The 23,604-nt window shown below is 40.7% G+C and overlaps 1 protein-coding gene across 3 annotated transcripts in view; it reads right to left on the bottom strand.

Moving 5' to 3' along the window:
* Positions 1 to 533: 533 nt before the first annotated feature.
* The window catches only part of LOC139745719 (dynein regulatory complex protein 1-like), a 94,328-nt gene continuing 71,257 nt past the window's right edge, over positions 534 to 23,604 (bottom strand). The window contains exons 9-14 of one of the 3 annotated variants that reach the window (XM_071656176.1): positions 18,980 to 19,128; positions 18,122 to 18,201; positions 13,058 to 13,113; positions 5,549 to 5,618; positions 3,351 to 3,529; positions 535 to 1,260 (exon numbers count right to left, since the gene is read on the bottom strand). In XM_071656176.1, the coding sequence (XP_071512277.1) occupies positions 1,169 to 1,260; positions 3,351 to 3,529; positions 5,549 to 5,618; positions 13,058 to 13,113; positions 18,122 to 18,201; positions 18,980 to 19,128 (626 nt within the window). In that variant the 3' untranslated portion in view covers positions 535 to 1,168. Of the gene's footprint in view, positions 1,261 to 3,350; positions 3,530 to 5,548; positions 5,619 to 13,057; positions 13,114 to 18,121; positions 18,202 to 18,979; positions 19,129 to 23,604 lie in introns of all 3 variants that reach the window. The other 2 variants (XM_071656178.1, XM_071656177.1) reach the window with 2 other exon arrangements.

Below are 23,604 nucleotides of genomic sequence, written 5' to 3' on the forward strand. Positions count from 1 at the left end.
GCCAACTCATAAATCATTGCATAAAAATAGGGTGCAGATTTCATACAGACACCTTTGATATCTTCACAAAGACTGATCAGTGGATGAAAATGGAATCAATGCATTAATGGTTGTATATTTTGCTTCAAGGTAGGAGCAGCTAATTCCCGTACTTTTGCATATATGCCCCAGTCAGAGTAAACATAAAATAACACACCATATATAACCCAGCAAGACTGAACAAAAAATAAAATAAATGTCACATATGACTCAACTGCAGTGAATAGATTAAACTTGGATATACTTACAGGTTAGGTTCAGAGTACGTAAATGTCAAACTAAGAGAAAAGAAAGTTACCTAACTTTTGGAAACAACTTTCCATTACAATGGTAAGGGAAAAGGTGAAGTTAAAATCAGTCTTGCAAGGAAGAAAACCTGGAGGTGCACTTACGCTCTAGTGAATGGAAAGAATAAAATTCTAGAGTGTGCAAGATGGTTGCATGGAGGCCTCTATTTATGCTTTATCATTCCTCGTGCTGGATATCTGTAATTTACATAGTACTAAGTAATGTAGGGCACTTCTTTATTGTCTCTTACACTATATGTTCATGGCCTATCTATCTTAATGATGAAATTCTAGGAATGTCATAGACTAAACAAAATCAAAGATAGCATCTTGTACGACAACTCTATTTACATATCTAATTGCAATATATTTTCATGATATCCATCTAATAATCATATGCTATATTGTATGGCTAACTCCCAAATTGAAGCCACTGAAAACTATATTCATAGCATTCAGACCTATGTTACATAAGCACAGAATTTCAGACTTCAATCCTGGGTCACACAAACGATAATAATCACAGCATCCCCTTCCAAACTAGCTAGCCACTTGATAAAAAGGAAAATTATTTGTGCTGTATAGACTCTTTCTCACCAAAAATGTAATAATCATACAAAACTATACACATAAAGAGATCCGTTGGTAAGTTAAAACTCAAGGATGAAATGAGGGTATTTTTAGTTTATTTATAAAGACAATTCCCCATCAAATCAACATGAAAAGTAGGCAAAATACCTTTCAAGATATGACTCTCCCATGAGCATCCTACTTACAACTCATAAGATATATGTAGTAGAATCTTCTTGGATACAGGGTTGAAGGTAATGCAAGATAATAGGTCACAGGTCAGCAGAGATACCCTGCAGAAGGTACCTGATCTCAGCATTCTCCCTGCGTAAACGCTCCACCTTCTGCTTCTCCTGCAGACGTTCTGTGCAGGGAGGACAAAAAGGTAAGTCTGTTTACTGAGGTCTCCATCAACAGGGGAATGTTTATCTATTAGAAAGAGTTAGAGCAGAAGAGTAAACTAACTAAAATGTGAGTGAATGTATTACTGATGTATTTCAGTTTTTTCCACCAAATTCTATTCATTGCTATAAGGTCTTAAGAAGAAAAACCTTATTCATTAATAGCATATGCAGTCCCAACAGCATTCACACACTGTTTAGAGGACGACTGTCATCATTCTAACATTATATCTAGAACCAGTGTAAGCAGTGAAATATTGTAACAATTCAAATATTCAGAACACAAGGATGGGAGCATTTGGCAGACCTGATGGTCTTTCTTACGTATAATCATAATCAATGGTTGGTCTTATGTAGTGTATCAGTCTGCCTCTGTTGCTTATGAAAAGACTATCAAGGGACCAATCAGGGGCTTACCCTTTCTCTTAGTTAAGATTTTCTTTCATCAAATTCACATAAGTATCACTGTTGGTCTGCCACAAGTTCTCAAAGTCCTCATCATCTATACATGGCTAACTTCTGATTTCTGCTTTATTGTTTTGTCTTCCATGTTCCTTTTTCACAGGAGTTCTAAAACTATGAGGTTCTTTTTCCATGGCCACTCCCTAGAGGAAGTTCCCAAAGTGAATGAGCATCAAAGATATAGACAGATAGTCCTCCTTTCTCTTCATGCATCTACCTTTCCCATTGTTTAAATTTATTCAACTACCTCTAGTTTTCTTCATTTCCATACAGCAAGTAATTAATAGATGCTTTACTTATGCTACAAACAAGCCAACATAAGACATGGAATTCTTTGGCACATGCTTCAAGTACTAATGCTTGATCTTATACACATCATGGTAAAGAGGCGGCCAATTACAAAAAAGTTTCAGGAAGACTGCATGTGCTTCCCTACTGTTACAGCAGGAAAACACATTTATTTTGAAATAAAAAAAATCCAGAAGTCTCAGTGGTATCAACATGTGAAATATGAAACTGGTTCAGATATATGTATGGATGAGCAAAGAAAGACTGACCAAGAGTTTGAGGGTCAGAAATGGAGGGAATAAGGAGGGAGGAGAAGACCAAGGAAGAGGAAGAATGAGGATGACAAAGGCTTGGAGTACTGGGCAATAAATACTCAGGAAGGTGAGAGGAATACATTCCATAGAATGAACTGGATCACTGAAGCATACAGTGGGGTGAGGTGGTGTGAATAAGCTGAACCAGGTCATATGAAGTGGTCAATGTAAACAGTGAAAGAGTCTGTGGGGCTTAGCCATGGATGGAAGGTTCTGGTTTCAGTACATTACACTCAAAAGCTAAAGGATGGAATTGTGCAAATTAAGTCACAGTTTGTTTATTCATGGCATTACCTTGCTACGCCAGGAGAAGCTATCTTGTAATAAAGATATTATCATTATCATTATATCTTCTATAATCACCATTAAAATTATCATAACTTTTATTACCACTAGGTAGGAGTCTCTGAAAATATGGTGCTACAGCTGGCCTCTGCCAGTGGCCAGATAAGGGTGAGGCACTTGAGGCTGAGAAGCAGCACTAGAGTTCAACACTTATGGAGACTTATGGCATGGCCAACTCCTTGAGGGAGTTCACACAGAAAACAGGCATCAGAGATGTAGGCAGATAGACAGATTATCATTATTTGCAATATGCCATTGCACTACCCACCACAGTGGTACCATCATCCACCTGTGTGATCCTGTCATTACTCCTTTGGATCATCTCTTACCATCATCCACAACTAACACCACGAACCATTCCCAAACATCTTCATCAACCATTTGAACCACTTACAACTACCACCCACCTTAAGCTTTCATTTGCATTCCCATCTACATCTTTCACCTGCATGATAATCTCCACCCATGAATGCAAGTACTACACTACCTATTTGTGCTATCTATCATTACCCAAATGCACAGCCTGCCTACACTAAACACATGTCACCCTCTTGCACTATCAACTACAACACTTGTCTTGATCAGACACCACAACTAACCTTGGGCACCTAGCCTAAACCACCATTTGCACCATTTACACCCACCTGTGAGCACATTTCGGTACTTTGTTAAGGCATCCTTGGTAGCTGTCCATGCCCTCAGCCTCTTGCAGAAAGTGTTAAGAAAGGCCCTCCATCGAGTAGCTTCTTCCCCTTCCTGGGAATACAGATGCTCCCCTGAATCCCCTTCAACTGCCTCATGGCATACACTAGCAGGGGAGTTCCTAAATGAACAGAACAGAACAGAAACAGACTGAGGAAAAGATATTAGTAATGGCACTGAGGAGTGGTGAGTTGGATTGTACATGAGGGTCTGACCTCAAATGCAGATATATGATATGCTCCCACATTTATATGTATACAGATTATAACACTCATGCAACACACACACATACACACACACACATATTAAAGAAGTTGTATGATAACAGTGAATGTTCAAGAGATTGGGGCCCCATGAGTTTAAAACTCCCTACCCTTACAGTACCAGTAGGTAATTACATGCATGCATAAATTGGCAAAGTCAATTTTTGGCAGTTCTTTGAAATAAGCAGAGCGAGATTAAGGAAAGGACACATCCAGAAATTATTCTGAAAGCTGAAAAGCCTTTTCTCTTTCAGGCAATTTCACACAGAGCATAAGAAATTCTCTGGGATAATCTCTGTGAAAACCTTACTACCTTACAGTATTTCTGGTGAGGGAGCCCAGTCCTTCCTCACTCTCTGCTAGCCCCTCATTCATGATTATGGCAGATCGCTTGTTTTAAGCCCACCATCGACCTAACAGCAATTGTCAGAAGGATGACATCATCCATCCACTCACTTTCTGCCACTCAGAGCTCATCATTCACAGATCTCAAACACCACCCAAATGTGGTCACATGAAGAACAAAGCAAAACTTTCCTGAGAAAGAGAGGATGGTAATGCAGAGTAGGAAAACCAGGAAAAAGTGCTAATAAGACACCACCCTAGAGATATGAGGTAACTGAATTTTCAACACCTACATTTCCCTCCACTGCAGTCTGTTGTATAAGTATGAAGCTTAGCATACCTGCATGCAGGATGAGGGGTTAAAGAAAAATGTTCTGGCAAGACTAAACCCAAAAGCAAAAATAAATACTGCACACTACTCTCTTAATAAACCAAATAACAAATATAAAGAAAAAGAAAATGGCTACTGATCCATGAGATGGAAAAGCTGGTCTGGTAGTAGCAACATCCTGCCACTGCATAATCCCAGGGAACTGTGAGCTCTAAGTGGCTGGTTGTGAGTGGGTCAATCCTAGTCACATTGCTGACTTGCCAAGGATGGGTCCAAATTGAGTAAGGCACCACCATTATAAAACAGATGAAGGTCAGTGCTTCCTCACTGGAAATAGCAAGGATAAGGGGGTTCAGACCCTGAAGATTATCGGGAGAATCTCTCATGCTTATAGAGAAGACTACAAAAAGAAAAACAAAGCAAGATGCAAAAAATTGGTAAAAAAAACAGTGGTAAATGTAGCAAGTTATAGTTCAGAAAATATATAAAAAGCACAAAATTTTAGGTAAGGAGGCAATGCGCTGGCTCTAAATCAGCAAAGGTATGAAAAAGAGTGGATGTGTTGGAAATTAAATGTTTGCAGACAATATTTGGTGTGAGAAGGGCTGATCAAATTAGTTATGATAAGGTAAGAGAGAGGTGAGGCACTAAGATGAGTATGGATGAAAGCTGAAGAGGTTGTGCTGGAATGGTTCGGACATATGGTGAGAATGAATAAAGAAAAGATGACTAGGAGGGTAATCATGTCAGAAATGGAGGGAACAAGGAAAAGGGTGAAGCCAAGGAGGAGGTGGAGGAGTGGGCTGAAAGATGCTTTGAGTGATTAGGGTCTGAAGATCCATGAGGGTGTGAGGCATGCAAGGATTAGTGAACCCGAGTGATGTGTAATTCAGAGGGCAATGGGCTATCACTGGGCTGAACCATGGCATGTGATGCAGTTAGGGCAAACCTAGGAAAAGCCTGAAGGAATGGTTGTGGTTTTGGGTCCATGGTTTTGGTGCATTATACATGACAGCGAGAGAATGGATGCAACTTAATGAGGTCATTTTTTTTGTCTGTTCCTTGTGCTACTTTACTATGATATGAAACAGCAGTTAAGTACTTAAAAAGTCATGATAGTATAGCTAAAGAGACAGGTCCCACATGTGTAGAGCTTCCTCCCTATTCTGTAAAAGCAGTTACTGCACAGCTACACACTCACCTAACTTTACAGAAGGCTATGAGAACATTTAGTACATCTTCTGCTGTAAACAGTCCACCATTTTCTGAAACTGATAAAAGATAATTGTTAGATGCATTTTCATAACTGCAAAAAATTTTTGAAGCATCATACATTAAGAATGATTAGTCAGGATGGTCTTAGGTAACATGAGTGGAAATGAAGCAGAGGTATGGCAGATGTCAATGAAAGAGGTAATATGGTAGGTGAGGGGTAAAAACTGAGGCAATCCTGGAGATGCAGGTTATATTGGTCAGCCGTTAGTGAAGCATATCACAATTCAATGGTGATAGTGATGGTGTGGTGGGTGAAGAGTCAGGTCAGGATCAATGAAGGAGTGAAGCAGATCAGGGGTTCTGTGGAAATAGGATAGCCAAGGGCTACCTGGCATGGAAGGAGGACAGGTCAAGGAAAGTGATAGTCATGATGATAATCCATAGATCAGTGATAGTGATGATGATGATGAGGCACGTCAAAAGTCAACAAAAAGAGTGATGAGATAGGTCAGAGTTTAAGCCTGTGAGTATAAATGGTGTGATACAATGGGTATATCCTCCCCTATATTCTAACTGCAGGAATTACAAGGCAGCTTTCTGAAAATATATCAAGCTGTCAAAAAATTTCTGTTTTGGTTAAATACCTCATCAGTTTGTTGATATTCTGCAAGTCGGTATGCTGCGTTAAGATGCATGTACTCAATCTCTTTTATACATTAGTGTGAGGTTATTTATCAGTAATCACGTCTCCTACATCTTCAGTACATTTCCAGGTCCTTTGTGTAATCTTGTTTTTCACTTTGTAGTGAAAAAGAAAGATATTAGTGCCATATTTTTATCACCTTTTGAATAATACATACAGTACATAACAGCAGTCCTCAGGCATTTCATTTCTAACATGTCCACCATCTTTCCTTCTTCTGCATTCAAGGCCAAAGACTCCCATTCAAGGAACAAGATTCACATCCCTATAACACTGGAAGGACAACCATACTTTCAAACATCCTTCATCATTTTGCTAAGAGACAATGACACACTCCTTAGTGCACCCAGAGCCTTCGCCCTGCCTCTTCCACCTTATACCTCACTTCAGACCTCATATCAGTTTCTACATCCACCCCCAGATCTGAAGCATTCCATTTATTTATCTATCTACTTTGGTTAATAAGCATGACAGTTAAAGACTGGCTGTATGTAAACGAGTCCACTGTTTGTTTGCTCCTGACATCACATCTCCAAGTTTGGAGAGGCAATTAAGTACAACATATATTATCCCTGGGGATAGGGGTGAAAGAATACTTCCCACGTATTCCTCGCGTGTCGTAGAAAGCGACTAGAGGGGACGGGAGCGGGGGGCCGGAAATCCTCCCCCCCTTGTATTAACTTTCTAAAATGGGAAACAGAAGAAGGAGTCACGCGGGGAGTGATCATCCTCCTCGAAGGCTCAGAGTGGGGTGCCTAAATGTGTGTGGATGTAACCAAGATGTGAAAAAAGGAGAGATAGGTAGTATGTTTGAGGAAAGGAACCTGGATGTTTTGGCTCTGAGTGAAACGAAGCTCAAGGGTAAAGGGGAAGAGTGGTTTGGAAATGTCTGGGGAGTGAAGTCAGGGGTTAGTGAGAGGACAAGAGCAAGGGAAGGAGTAGCAATACTCCTGAAACGGGAGTTGTGGGAGTATGTGATAGAATGTAAGAAAGTAAATTCTCGATTAATATGGGTAAAATTGAAAGTTAATGGAGAGAGGTGGGTGATTATTGGTGCATATGCACCTGGGCATGAGAAGAAAGATCATGAGAGGCAAGTGTTTTGGGAGCAGCTAAATGAGTGTGTTAGCGGTTTTGATGCTCGAGACCGGGTTATAGTGATGGGTGATTTGAATGCAAAGGTGAGTAATGTGGCAGTTGAGGGAATAATTGGTATGCATGGGGTGTTCAGTGTTGTAAATGGAAATGGTGAAGAGCTTGTAGATTTATGTGCTGAAAAAGGACTGATGATTGGGAATACCTGGTTTAAAAAGCGAGATATACATAAGTATACTTATGTAAGTAGGAGAGATGGCCAGAGAGCGTTATTGGATTACGTGTTAATTGACAGGCGTGCGAAAGAGAGACTTTTGGATGTTAATGTGCTGAGAGGTGCAACTGGAGGGATGTCTGATCATTATCTTGTGGAGGCTAAGGTGAAGATTAGTATGGGTTTTCAGAAAAGAGGAGTGAATGTTGGGGTGAAGAAGGTGGTGAGAGTAAGTGAGCTTGGGAAGGAGACCTGTGTGGGGAAGTACCAGGAGAGACTGTGTACAGAATGGAAAAAGGTGAGAACAATGGAAGTAAGGGGAGTCGGGGAGGAATGGGATGTATTTAGGGAATCAGTGATGGATTGCGCAAAAGATGCTTGTGGCATGAGAAGAGTGGGAGGTGGGCTGTTTAGAAAGGGTAGTGAGTGGTGGGATGAAGAAGTAAGAGTATTAGTGAAAGAGAAGAGAGAGGCATTTGGACGATTTTTGCAGGGAAAAAATGCAATTGAGTGGGAGAAGTATAAAAGAAAGAGACAGGAGGTCAAGAGAAAGGTGCAAGAGGTGAAAAAAAGGGCAAATGAGAGTTGGGGTGAGAGACTATCAGTAAATTTTAGGGAGAATAAAAAGATGTTCTGGAAGGAGGTAAATAGGGTGCGTAAGACAAGGGAGCAAATGGGAACTTCAGTGAAGGGCGTAAATGGGGAGGTGATAACAAGTAGCGGTGATGTGAGAAGGAGATGGAATGAGTATTTTGAAGGTTTGTTGAATGTGTCTGATGACAGAGTGGCAGATATAGGGTGTTTTGGTCGAGGTGGTGTGCAAAGTGAGAGGGTTAGGGAAAATGATTTGATAAACAGAGAAGAGGTAGTAAAAGCTTTGCGGAAGATGAAAGCCGGCAAGGCAGCAGGTTTGGATGGTATTGCAGTGGAATTTATTAAGAAAGGGGGTGACTGTATTGTTGACTGGTTGGTAAGGTTATTTAATGTATGTATGACTCATGGTGAGGTGCCTGAGGATTGGCGGAATGCGTGCATAGTGCCATTGTACAAAGGCAAAGGGGATAAGAGTGAATGCTCAAATTACAGAGGTATAAGTTTGTTGAGTATTCCTGGTAAATTATATGGGAGGGTATTGATTGAGAGGGTGAAGGCATGTACAGAGCATCAGATTGGGGAAGAGCAGTGCGGTTTCAGAAGTGGTAGAGGATGTGTGGATCAGGTGTTTGCTTTGAAGAATGTATGTGAGAAATACTTAGAAAAGCAAATGGATTTGTATGTAGCATTTATGGATCTGGAGAAGGCATATGATAGAGTTGATAGAGATGCTCTGTGGAAGGTATTAAGAATATATGGTGTGGGAGGCAAGTTGTTAGAAGCAGTGAAAAGTTTTTATCGAGGATGTAAGGCATGTGTACGTGTAGGAAGAGAGGAAAGTGATTGGTTCTCAGTGAATGTAGGTTTGCGGCAGGGGTGTGTGATGTCTCCATGGTTGTTTAATTTGTTTATGGATGGGGTTGTAAAGGAGGTAAATGCAAGAGTCCTGGAAAGAGGGGCAAGTATGAAGTCTGTTGGGGATGAGAGAGCTTGGGAAGTGAGTCAATTGTTGTTCGCTGATGATACAGCGCTGGTGGCTGATTCATGTGAGAAACTGCAGAAGCTGGTGACTGAGTTTGGTAAAGTGTGTGGAAGAAGAAAGTTGAGAGTAAATGTGAATAAGAGCAAGGTTATTAGGTACAGTAGGGGTGAGGGTCAAGTCAATTGGGAGGTGAGTTTGAATGGAGAAAAACTGGAGGAAGTGAAGTGTTTTAGATATCTGGGAGTGGATCTGTCAGCGGATGGAACCATGGAAGCGGAAGTGGATCATAGGGTGGGGGAGGGGGCGAAAATTTTGGGAGCCTTGAAAAATGTGTGGAAGTCGAGAACATTATCTCGGAAAGCAAAAATGGGTATGTTTGAGGGAATAGTGGTTCCAACAATGCTGTATGGTTGCGAGGCGTGGGCTATGGATAGAGATGTGCGCAGGAGGATGGATGTGCTGGAAATGAGATGTTTGAGGACAATGTGTGGTGTGAGGTGGTTTGATCGAGTAAGTAACGTAAGGGTAAGAGAGATGTGTGGAAATAAAAAGAGCGTGGTCGAGAGAGCAGAAGAGGGTGTTTTGAAATGGTTTGGGCACATGGAGAGAATGAGTGAGGAGAGATTGACCAAGAGGATATATGTGTCGGAGGTGGAGGGAACGAGGAGAAGAGGGAGACCAAATTGGAGGTGGAAAGATGGAGTGAAAAAGATTTTGTGTGATCGGGGCCTGAACATGCAGGAGGGTGAAAGGAGGGCAAGAAATAGAGTGAATTGGAGTCATGTGGTATACAGGGGTTGACGTGCTGTCGGTGGGTTGGGGCAGGGCGTGTGGGGCGTCTGGGGTGAACCATGGAAAGCTGTGTAGGTATGTATATTTGCGTGTCTGGACGTGTGTATGTACATGTGTATGGGGGGGGGGGTTGGGCCATTTCTTTCGTCTGTTTCCTTGCGCTACCTCGCAAACGCGGGAGACAGCGACAAAGTAAAAAAAAAAAAAAAAAAAAAAAAAAAAAAAAAAAAAAAAAATATATTTTCTTGCGCATGCTTCATTATTCTGAATTTTCTGCATTAAGCTGTACATTTGCTTTGTGCATCCTTTATACTGCACAAAATACTGAGCTGTATTCTTGCAGCATTCAATATGTTGCTGTGTAAATTCTCTCCAGCTTTGCATTTCTGCAATGTATTACATTGTGAGCTCCACATGCATATCATGTATTGTCCTCAGCTCGATGTATTATTAATAGTTAACGTGTATGTTACTGTATGTACTATAACAAGCTGTTTCTGGCCACTATGTATGCCTTCTAGTGTTGTAAATAATTGCTGTGTAAGCACACTGGAATGTCTTTTCCAGCTATATATCCTTACTGAGCTGTACATGCCTTCTACGTACTCTATCAACATTTATCCGAATATGCATGCCGATAGGCTTTATATTGCTTCTTGTGTATGCTGCACAGATTTGACCATAACTGATGAATATAGCCTATCAAGTTATATACAAAGCTGCAGTGTAGGCAAAACTGCATATAAGTAAGTGTGATTTACATTGATTTGTGTTAAAGAACAGCTAAACAAGCCTGGTACCTACAAAGCATTGACTAATACACTGCCACCTTGCAGTGTACTGTATCTCTTGTGCATTTGTCAGTTATTACATTCAGGGACAAAACTTCGACTGTTTTCCTTAGGGGGTATGAGGTATCAGTTTTTGACAAATAGGGAATGGCCTCATCATTGCCTGATGAATATATAAATAGGTGTCACCTACTTAGAAATTATTATTATCTAAATCAATGTTTTCCGCATCAGCGAGGTAGCACCAGGAAACAGATGAAGAATGGCCCATCCACTCATATACACATATATCCATACATAAACATACACATACATATCAACATATACACATATACACAGACATATACATATATACACATGCACATATTCATACTTGCTTACCTACATCCATTCCTGGCGCTACCCCACCCCATAGGAAACAGTATCGCTACCCCTTGCTTCAGTGAGGTAGTGCCAGGAAAACAGACAAAAAAGGCCACATGTTCACACTCAGTCTCTAGCTGTCATGTGTAATGCAACAAAACCACAGCTCCCTATCTACGTCCAGGCCCCACAAACCTTTCAATGGCTTACCCCAGATGTTTCACATGCCCTAGTTCTGTCCATTGACACTAAGTCGACCCTGGTTTACCACATCATTCCAATTCACTCCATTCCTTGCATGCCTCTCACCCACCTGTATGTGCAAGCCCCAATCACTCAAAATCTTTTTCACTCCGTCCTTCCACCTCCAATTTGGTCTCCCACTTCTTGTTCCCTCTACCGCTGACACATTATCCTCTTTGTCAATCTTTCCTCACTCATTCTCTCCATATGTACAAACCATTTCAACATATCCTCTTCTGTTCTCTCAACCACTCTTTTTATTACCACACATCTCTCTTACCCTTTCATTACTTACTCAATCAAACCACCTCACACCACATCTCATTTCCAACACATCAACCCTCCTCCGCACAACCCTATCTATAGTCCATGCCTTGCAACAATATAACATTGGAACTACTATTCCTTCAAACATACCCATTTTTGCTCTACAAGATAACATTCTCTCTTTCCACACATTCTCCATCACTCCCAGAACCTTTGTCCCCTCCCCCCACCCTGTGACTCACTTCCACTTCCATCATTCCATTTGCTGCTAAGTCAACTCCCAGATATCTAAAACAGTTCACTTCCTCCAGTTTTTCTTCATTCAAACTTACATCCTAATTTACCTTGTCCCTCAACCCTACTGAACCTAATAACCTTGCTTTTATTCACATTTACTCTCAATTTGCTCCTTCACACACTTTTCCAAACTCAGTCACCAACCTCTGCAGTTTCTCACCCAAATCAGCCACTAAAGCTGTATTATCAGTGAACAACAACTGATTCACTTCCCAAGCCCTCTCCTACCCAACAGACTTCGTACTTGCCCCCTCTCCAAAACTCTTGCATTTACCTCCCTAACCACCCCATCCATACACAAATTAAATAACCATGGGGACATCACACACCCCTGCTGCAGATGGACATTCACTAGGAACCAATCACTTTCCTCTCTTCCTACTCGCACATATACCATACATCCTCACTGGAATCAGCCACTAGAGCTGTATCATCAGTGAACAACAACTGATTCACTTCCCAAGCCCTCTCCTCCCCGACAGAATTGTACTCGCCCCTCTCTCTAAAACTCTTGCATTTACCTCCCTAACCAACCCATCCATAAACAAATTAAATAACCATGGGGACATCACGCACCCCTGCTGCAGACAGACATTTACTTAGAACCAATCACTTTCCTCTCTTCCTACTCATACATATACCATACATCCTTGGTAAAAACTTTTCTGCTTCTAGCAACTTAACACCCACAACATATACTCTTAAGAATTTCCACAAAACATCTTTATCAACCCTATTATATGCCTTCTCTAGATCCATAAATGCCACATAAAAACCTATCTGTATGTTTTCTAAGTATTTCTCACACACATTCTTCAATGCAAACACCTGATCCACACATCCTCTACAACTTCTGAAACCACACTGTTCTCACCCAATCTGATGCTCCGTATACGCCTTCACTCTCTCAGTCAATACCCTCCCATATAATTTCCCAGGAATACTCAACAAACAATAATTAGAATTCAGTACTGAAAAAATAGCCCATTCTCATACAAAGATGACCAACACTGTATATAAAAACAACTAAGAAAATTGCCTGATTAGTCTTCTTTTGATATGGGGAAGTGTTAGCATCCTCTCCTAACTCCCCTAGTACTTTCATCCACTTTTACATGTTGTGTATGCTGCAAAAAAGGGCATCAAACACTTACTTAGTGATTTGTTGTCTTCTCCATTACTGCCTTCTGTATCCTCCTCCTCATCTCCCCTGAAAAGTAGAAAAAAAATATATATACCATAAGCACGAAAACTGTAATTGAAAACTCTACAATCATCCTATCCATAAATCAAACCCTATACTGGGGAATCAAAGTTCGAAACAAAGTGATGTATATATTGTGCCGGTGTTGAAAAATTGCAAACTTTTATGTTTTACCGAGTTCTATATTAGTTCAATAACTGTAGGATGAATTACTGTGTTCTATACGAGTTCCAAACTGTTAGATGAAGGTGAACATTACTTATTTTTCATTATACATGTCATGTGTAATGCACCAAAACCACAGCTCCCTTTCCACATCCAGGCCCACAGAACTTTCTATGGTTTACCCCAGACACTTCACATGCCCTGGTTCAATCCACTGACAGCATGTCGACCCCGGTATATCACATTGTTCCAATTCACTCTATTCCTAGCATGCCTTTCACCATCCTGTATGTTCAGGCTGCGATTGCTCAAAATCTTTTTCACTCCATCCTTCCACCTCCAATTTGGTCTCCCACTTCTCGTTCCCTCCACCTCTGACACATATATCCTCTTTGTCAATCTTTCCTCACTCATTCTCTCTATGTGACCAAACCATTTCAATACACCCTCTCCTACTCTCTCTACCACACTCTTTTTATTACCACACATCTCTTTTACCCTTTCATTACTTACTCGATCAAACCACCTCACATCACATATTGTCCTCAAACATCTCATTTCCAACACATCCACCCCCCTCTGCACAACCCCATCTGTAGCATGCCTCGAAATCATACAACAATGTTGGAACCACTATTCCTTCAAACATACCCATTTTTGCTCTCTGACATAACGTTCTCAACTTCCACACATTCTTCAACGCTCCCAGAACCTTTGCCCCCTCCCCCCACCCTGTGACTCACTTCTGCTTCCATGGTACCATCTGCTCCTAAATCCACTCCCAGATATCTAAAACACTTCACTTCCCCCAGTTTTTCTCCATTCAAACTTACATCCCAATTAACTTGTCCCTCGACCCTACCATACCTAATAACCTTGCTCTTATTCATATTTACTCTCAGCATTCTTCTTTCACACACTTTTACCAAACTCACTCACCAACTTCTGCAGTTTCTCACCCGAATCAGCCACCAGCGCTGTATTATCAGCAAACAGCAACTGACTCACCTCCCAAGCCTTTTCATCCACAACAGACTACATACTTGCCCCTCTCCAAAACTCTTGCATTCACCTCCCTAACAACCCAATCCATAAACAAATTAAACAACCATGGAGACAGCACGCACCCCTGCCGCAAACCAACATTCACCGGGAACCAATCACTTTCCTCTCTTCCTACTCGTACACATGCCTTACATCCTCGATAAAAACTTTTCACTGCTTCTAGCAACTTACCTCCTACTCCATATACCCTTAATACCTTCCACAGAGCATCTCTATCAATTCTATCATATGTCTTCTCCTGATCCATAAATGCTACATACAAATCAATCTGTTATTCTTCATATGTCTTCTCCTGATCCAAAAATGCTACATACAAATCAATCTGTTATTCTTCATATGTCTTCTCCTTATCCATAAATGCTACATACAAATCCATCTGCTTTTCTAAGTATTTCTCACACACATTCTTCAAAGCAAACACCTGATGAACACATCCTTTACCACTTCTGAAACCACACTGCTCTTCCCCAATCTGATTCTCTGTACATGCCTTCACCCTCTCAATCAATACCCTCCCATATAATTTCCCAGGAACACTCAACAAACTTACAACTCTGTAATCTGAACACTCACCTTTAACCCCTCTGCCTTTGTACAATGGAACTATGCATGCATTCTGCCAATCCTCAGGCATTTCACCATGAACCATACATACAATGAATATCCTTATCAACCAGTCAACAACACAGTCACCCCCTTTTTTTATAAATTCCACTGCAATACCATCCAAACCCACCGCCTTGCCGGCTTTCATCTTCCGCAAAGCTTTCACTACCTCTTCTCTGTATACCAAACCATTCTCCCTAACCCTCTCACTTCACACACCACCTCGACCAAAACAGCCTACATCTGCCACTCTATCATCAAACACATTCAACAAACCTTCAAAATACTCACTCCATCTCCTTCTCACATCACCATTACTTGTTATCACCTTCCAATTAGCCCCCTTCACTGAAGTTCCCATTTGCTCCCTTGTCTTACGCACTTTATTTACCTCCTTCCAAAACATCTTTTTATTTTTCCTAAAATTTAATGATACTCTCTCACCCCAACTCTCATTTGCCTTCTTTTTCACTTCCTGCACCTTTCTCTTGACCTCCTGCCTCTTTCTTTTATACAATTCCCAGTCATTTGCACTATTTCCTTGCAAAAATTGTCCAAATGCCTCTCTCTTCTCTTTCACTAAATCTTACTTCTTCATCCCACCATTCACAACCCTTTCTAATCTGCCCACCTCCCACCTTTCGCATGCCACAGGCATCTTTTGCGCAAGCCATCACTGCTTCCTTAAATACATCCCATTCCTTCCCCACACCCCTTACGTCATTTGCTCTCACCTTTTTCCATTCTGCATCTAATCTCTCCTGGTACTTCCTCACACAAGTCTCCTTTCCAAGCTCACTTACTCTCACTACTCTTTTCACCCCAACATTCTCTCTTCTGAAAACCTTTGCCTCTACAAGATAATGATCAAACATCCCTCCAGTTGCCCCTCTCAACACATTAACATCCAAAAGTCTCTCTTTCACTTGCCTATCAATTAACAAGTAATCCATTGATGCTCTCTGGCCATCTCTCCTACTTACATATGTATACTTATATGTATCTCTCTTTTTATAGCAGGTATTCCCAATCACCAGTCCTTTTTCAGCACATAAATCTACAAGTTCTTCACCATTTCCATTTACAACACTGAACACCCCATGTACACTGATTATACCCTCAACTGCCATATTACTCACCATTGCATTCAAGTCACCCATCATTATAACCCAGTCTCGTGCATCAAAGCTGCTAACACACTCATTCAGCTGCTCTCACAACACTTGCCTCTCATGATCTTTCTTCTCATGACCAGGTGCATAGGCACCAATAATCACCCATCTCTCTCCAACCACTTTCAGTTTTACCCATATAAATTTAGAGTTTACTTTCTTACACTCTATCACATACTCCCACCACTCCAACTTCAGGAGTAGTGGTACTCCTTCCTTTGCTCTTGTCCTCTCACTAACCTCTGACTTTACTCCCAAGACATTTCCAAACCACTCTTCCCCTTTACCCTTGAGCTTCATTTCACTCAGAGCCAAAACATCCAGGTTCCTTTCCTCAAACATACTACCTATCTCTCCTTCTTCTCATCTTGGGTACATCTACACACATTTAGACACCCCAGTCTGAGCCTTTGAGGAGGATGAGCACTCCCCACATGACTCCTTCTTCTGTTTCCCCTTTTAGAAAGTTAAAATACAAGGAGGGGAGGGTTTCTAGCCCCCAACTCCTGTCCCCTTTAGTTGCCTTCTACAACGTGTGGGGAATGTGTGGGAAGTATTGTTTCTCCCCTATCCCCAGGGATATTCTATATTTCATTTTCCCCTTCAACAAAGACTGCATTGTCACTGTACTTTGCTGAGCTCAAAACATTTTTAATGACAACCAAATTCCCTTGTTGCCTATCTGTGTATATATTAACTTTAAAATTTGTAGCATACAAGAATACCTCAAAATCATCAGGGCTGCTTATGTAGATATCAAAAATCATTATAAGATAATTCAGTGAATGTACGAAGAATACACAAAATCATAGGATGGTTATTATCTATACATTTGTCTATATGATGTCTGTTCCCAACTGGAACACCCTCAAGTGACCATGGGAACAGAGTCTTCATATCCTGTGAACTCCAGTGCTGCTTCTTTGCCTGTAATGCCTCACCCTTAACAGGCCACAGGCCACAGGCACAAGGCTACTCTAGCACAGAGTTTGCAGAGGCTCCTACTTAATGTTCCAACCAACTACTACTATCAAATGCACTGCCTAATGTTCCTACTAACTACTTCTACCTAATGTTTCTACCAAATGTTCCTACCTACAATTTTGCCAAAAGGCAGGGCTAGTGCAAAGTTCTCACCAAAGGAAAATCAAGTTATGAAGAATGAGCTGTGTGAGTTAATGGTTGTCAAATGTTACATATGACAAGGAGAGATTGTATGCTTGTGGATCTATCTAACTATCAAATCTATATCTCTGATTCCTATTCCCACCTGGAACTCCCTCTAGGGAGTGGCCTTGGTAATATGGTCTCCATAACTGGTGAACTCAAGTGCCGCTTCTTAGCCTTTAGTGCCTCACCCTTAACAGGCCAGTGGCAGAGGGCAACTCTAGTGCAGCATTTGCAGAGGATACTACCTAGTGTTCTTACTGACTATTTCAACCAAATGTTCCTGCCTAATTATCCTACTTATTACATCCACCTAGTGCCCCTGCCTAAATATTGCTACCAGCTACTTCTATCTACTGCTCCTACCATTTGCCAAAAAGCAGAGGCTAGCGCATAATGCTCATCACAGGAAAATCTTGAGTTACAAAAAATGAGCTGTGTAAGTTAAGTGTTGTCAAGTGTTATGTATGACGAGGAGTGATATTAAATTTGTGGACAGAATGACAGTAGTCCACTTGTGGGTTCGGCAGAAAGAAAAGACAGCTACCTGGGTCAGAGGAGTGCAAACTGACAACCAATGAAGTACTGGCTCATTACTCAGCCATCAGAAACCTTCCTGATACCTAAGTGGGTAGTATGGTAATATATCTCCCTTGTTATTGACTGCCTACCAACTACTACCTACCTTGTTTGTGGACAAAATACTTATGCTTAGACTCATTTTTAAAAATTTTCTGTCTTACAGGCATCACTTATATGCATGTACTAAAATGACTTTATATAAATCAGAGTCTAAAGTTCATGACATAAAATGCTTTAATGTTTAATTCTCCAGATACCTTTGGGGACGATGGACAACGTTACGTCGGGCTATGCGTAGAAGTTGTAGCACATCTGCTTCTGAGTGGATACCTAGCTCCTGTATGGGATGAGACAATTTAATTATGTGTTAGTTGGGTAAGACAGATAAAAGAAGACCTGATGGTCCACGACAAAGTTATCTGCAGGAGGACAACTGTAGCATCCTAGGCCCTAATCTTATTTGTGATGGAGACAAGACAGTAAAATGGAAGGCACCCTCCCACCACTCCCTCCAGCTCCTTTCAGTGTAAGATCAAAAATCAAAGTCAGGGAGATCAAAGATTCCTGTAAGAATTAACATAACTCAAATCCCCACAAAGATCCTTAAGGGAACTTTTTGCTTTTCAAATGCATGAATTCATTTCTGCAGAATCTATTCAATTTTGTACATCTGAACTATCATGTCACTGCAATCATCAAGAATAAATGACCAGGTGTCATGAGAAAACAGAAGTCAGAATAATCTTCACTTCTGTGAAGCCTGACAAAAGGCCTGACACCTGCAACACAAGAATTGAGTATGAATGAACGTACTGTCAAAGATGAGTTAGGTGCTGGAGATTTAGTACCTAGCACATTTCATATGCATAAGATTGTTACCCACTCTATAGTTAATGTACAAAATAATAATTCTGTTATTTTGAATTCTATTAATGTAAAACACACAAACATGGAGCAATACAAAGAAGAGGGCTTGAGAAACGAATGTTAAAATACAAATATACGAACAATGCCAGACTGAAATTCAGACCTACAAAAGTATAGCCATAAAGCCATAATGAATAGGTTATTCATGGAGAAGATAACAAAATGGTAGCACTGCATACAAGACATACCCAGAAAATATGCTCAAGCATGAGGAGAGGGCCATGGCTGGTAAGGTGGGAGGTGTCAGCATTGATTAGGAAGACAGCATCCTTTGCCAAGCTGGTGAGGAACTGCTCATCCACTCTGGGATCTTCATCAAACCTTTCCACTGACCCATCTGGTGATACAAGCACGTGCTTCAGTCTCTTTCCTATCATCAACACTCTCTAGTCAAATGTTTATTATTCAATCCTATTGTTCTTTTATGTTTAGGCTATCATCACTAAGAACAAGTGAATATCTATTGACAGACTCAGCCTTTAGGTGGGCAACAATACCTGTGACTGGTACCATAAATATTCCCTTATGATCTTAATCATGGAAATATTTAATGCAATATTATGGTTTTATCATGATAATAAATCATAAAATCAAAGGGACATTCTATCATGAAGACCTAATGTCAGTTCACTGTAGTCATTACATTAGCATGATGTCTCCTGTTTCAAGTTATGTATATGAATGAAATAAAGGCAAGGCTTGGTGTTAAAGTACTCTTCATATAATCCTGTATCAACTATGAGTCATTGCATGGAGTAACAAAGTAATTAATGAACACAAATGACTTGCTGGAACAGTTTCATTTTCAGTACCATTCAAACAAAATTTCTAGTTGATCTCATGTGCATAGCCATATATCTAGTGAATATGAATACTGTTAAAAGGCCAATTCAGTCTAGAAGTCCTGCAACTCCTAGTTACATTCGAAGCCAAAAGCTTAAAATCAACTCCAAAAGTCCTGCAACTCCTAGTTACATTCGAAGCCAAAAGCTTAAAATCACTCCAAGCTCAGATTATTTTATGAAAAAGGAAATGTACTTCTAACTGTCACAGACTTGAAGTTCTAGCTGATTTAGTAAAATTTTGCATTTTCTAAGTTAATTAAAAGCATATAAAAGGGTATCTTCAGTTACAGATTCAACAGTCCATGCACCTGTAGTGCATAAGTAAAGCCAATGATCTATATGTATCACTGTAAATGAGGCATATGTGTATGCTGATGTCTGCATACAAAAGTAAGAGGAGTTTCATTTTACAAGCTGCCCTCCTCTGGACCTTCTCTATGAGCTGTATCCACTTCTTTCAGTGTGGTGACCAAACATGAGACGTGTCTACAGACACTTGCATTGTCAGATGCAACAAACTTATACACCTTAACTTTTCACTCACAGACCCCTCAAAGTACAAAACATCACAGTGACAATACTCTTGAAATACAATCCATGAAACTGAAATGGCACAACACTTACTACAGCATAATCAAAATTCTTTAACTACAGAACCTGCCCAATATACCCAAACGTATTTACATGAAGATTTCAATGCCCACCATCCTGCAAGGCACAACACTTACAACCAAGATCCAAAAGGAAAACTGCTTCTAAACTAAATGCATGCATTCAGCACATATCAAACAACCAACCAACTAGAGTTCCAGCCCACCACCTTCAACAGCTAACTCACCAGATATTACCTTCTGCACTCCAGTACTGTAAGAAAGGACCACCCCTAGCACACTAAACAAACTATCCTCTTACTATTTACCCATCCTGATACCACTTCAGATAACCCATCCAATCCAAATCACCATAGCAAGCCTTCTTACACTCCTTTACCATCACTAACCATGCCAGCAAAAACACTTTACTACAAGGTCAAAGAAAACAATACAACCCAAAATTTTCTCCAAAAATTGTAGAACTAATAGTGCAAATGGACAATCAGGCAGAGTACACCATTATCAGATGCCAGAGAAAAGATTCAAACTCCAAAGAATACCATCACAAACCTAATCACTGACAAACATGTGGAAAACTGGGCATATCTTCCTTGACACTAAGTATCACAAAGTCAACAGCAACCAACTTTAATGACCAATACAATACACATCCCATACTCCTCCATTATCCACACATGAAGCAATTCTAACCTGAAACAAAATCATCTATCCTAGAGAACACGCAAACATACCCATGAGCACTACTTAAAATTGGCCACAAATCAACTACACTCCTAAACCAAAGAGTCGTGAAAAAACCACACAAACTCCATTCTGATAAAACCATCCAATAACATACCAAAATTTCACATAAAACATTTTGGCCTAAAGCATTCCAAGCATCAACATTTTCTGCTACTCCTAGCTTCACAACAAAACCCTAAACATCTGGAAACCTAAAACCCACTAAGCCCCTCTAACCACCCCCTCCTATTAATCCATATCTCTACCGTCATCAGTATCCAAACTCCATGAAAAACTGTTCCACAACAGAATCAATTAAGAGGCCTCTCTTGCCCACATAGTACAGCTTTAGATCCCAATCACTTAACCACTAAACTGCACACAGACCACACACAACACATCCTGGATGGTTTCAACTAACTACAATCCATCTCTTGCTGTGTACCAGTGACAACATATATCAGCTAAACATTTGATAAGAGTACTTGACACATCCTCACACAAAAGATACTTGACACCACCCTCCACAACAATAACAAAATTGTTTAACTAATTTCATACACCACCCTCCACAACAATAACAAAATTGTTTAACTAATTTCATACACCACCCTCCACAACAATAACAAAATTGTTTAACTAATTTCATACCTAGGCCAACATGCCACTGTCGTTCACAATGGCTTCACATCCAGAATCCAGTGAAATTCCTCATGAGGAGCAGTTATTTCTCCAATCCTCTTCAAACTCTTCATACAAGACTGCCAAACACCTGCAAGCTACGCCTTCAATGCCCTCTCATAAGCTAATGATCTCACAATCATGTCACAGCACTGACAATGATTACATCACAAAATTAGAATACTGACTCACTTAGAACATCTGCATAGCTACAGAAATCTTGCATCATGTACCACATACATGTGTCAGGGAGAATGGTTAGGTGAAGAGAGAAGAGGTAGTGAAAGCTCAGTGAAAGATGAAATCCAGCAAGGCAGCAGGTTTAGATGGTACTGCAGCAGAATTTATTAAAAAGGGGGGTAACTGTGCTGTTGATTGGTTGGTAAGGATACTCAATGTATGTATGGACCATGGTGAAGTGCCTGAGAATTGGTGGAATGCATGCATAGTGCAACTGTACAAAGACAAAGGAGATAAAAGTAAGTGTTCACACTACAGAGGCATAAGTTAGTTGAGCAGTCCTGGGAAATTATATGGGAGGGTATTGATTAAGAGGGTGTAGGCATGTACAAAGCATCAGACTGGGGAAGCAGTGTGGTTTCAGAAGTGGTAGAGGATGTGTGGATCAGGTGTTTGCTTTGAAGAATGTATGTGAAAAATACTTAGAAAAACAGATGGATTTGCAAGTAGCATTTATGGATAGGGTTGATAGAAATGCTTTGTGGAAGGTTTTAGGAGTATATGGTGTGGGAGGTAAGTTGCTCAAAGCAGTGAAAAGTTTTTACCAAGGATGTAAGGCATGTGTACAAGTAGGGAGAGAGGAGAGTGATAGGTTTTCAGTGAATATCTGTCTATGGCAGGGGTGTGTGATGTCCCCCATGGTTGTTCAATTTGCTTATGGATGGGGTGGTTAGGGTGGTAAATGCAAGAGTTTTGGAGAGGGGTGGAAGTGAGTCACAGGGTGTGGGAGGGGGCATAGGTTCTAGGAGCAATAAAGAATGTGTGGAAGGAGAAAACATTATCTCAGAGAGCAAAAATGGGTATGTTTGAAGGAATAGTAGTTACAACAATGTTATATGGTTGCGAGGCATGGGTTATAGATAGGGTTGTATGGAAGGTGGATGTGTTGGAAATGAAATGCTTGAGGACAATATATGGTGTGAGGTGGTTTGATCAAGTACATAAAGAAAGGGTAAGAGAGGTGTGGAAATAAAAAGTGTGGTTGAGACAACAGAAGAGGGTGTGTTGAAATGGTCTGGACATATGGAGAGAATGTGTGAGGAAAGATTGACAAAGAGGATATATGTGTCAGATGTGGAGGGAACAAAGAGAAGCAGGAGGCCAAATTGGAGGTGGAAGGATGGAGTGAAAAAGATTTTGAGCGATCAGGGCCTGAACATACAGGAGGGTGAGAGGTGTGCAAGGAATAGAGTGAACTGGAATGATGTGGTATACTGGGGTCAACGTGCTGTCAATGGACTAAACCAGTGCATGTGAAATGACTGGGGTAAACCATGGAGAGGTCTGTGGGGCCTGGATGTGGATAGGGAGCTGTGGTTTTGAAGCATTACATATGACAGCTAGAGACTGAGTGTGAATAAATGTGGCATTTTTGTCTGTTTTCCTGGTGCTACCTCGCTGAAGCAGGGGGTAACAATGCTGTTTCCTGTGGGGCACGGTAGCGACAGAGATAGATGAAAGCAAGCAAGTATGAATATATACAGGTGTATATGTGTATATGTCTGTGTGTGTATGTATTATTTTTTTTTTATTTTGCTTTGTCGCTGTCTCCCGCGTTTGCGAGGTAGCGCAAGGAAACACATGAAAGAAATGGCCCAACCCACCCCCATACACAATGTATATACATACACGTCCAAACATGCAAATATACATACCTATACATCTCAATGTACACATATATATACACACACAGACACATACATATATACC

Source organism: Panulirus ornatus, chromosome 62 (genome assembly GCF_036320965.1).
Source record: "Panulirus ornatus isolate Po-2019 chromosome 62, ASM3632096v1, whole genome shotgun sequence".
In the NCBI taxonomy this organism is placed as follows: Eukaryota; Metazoa; Arthropoda; class Malacostraca; order Decapoda; family Palinuridae; genus Panulirus; species Panulirus ornatus.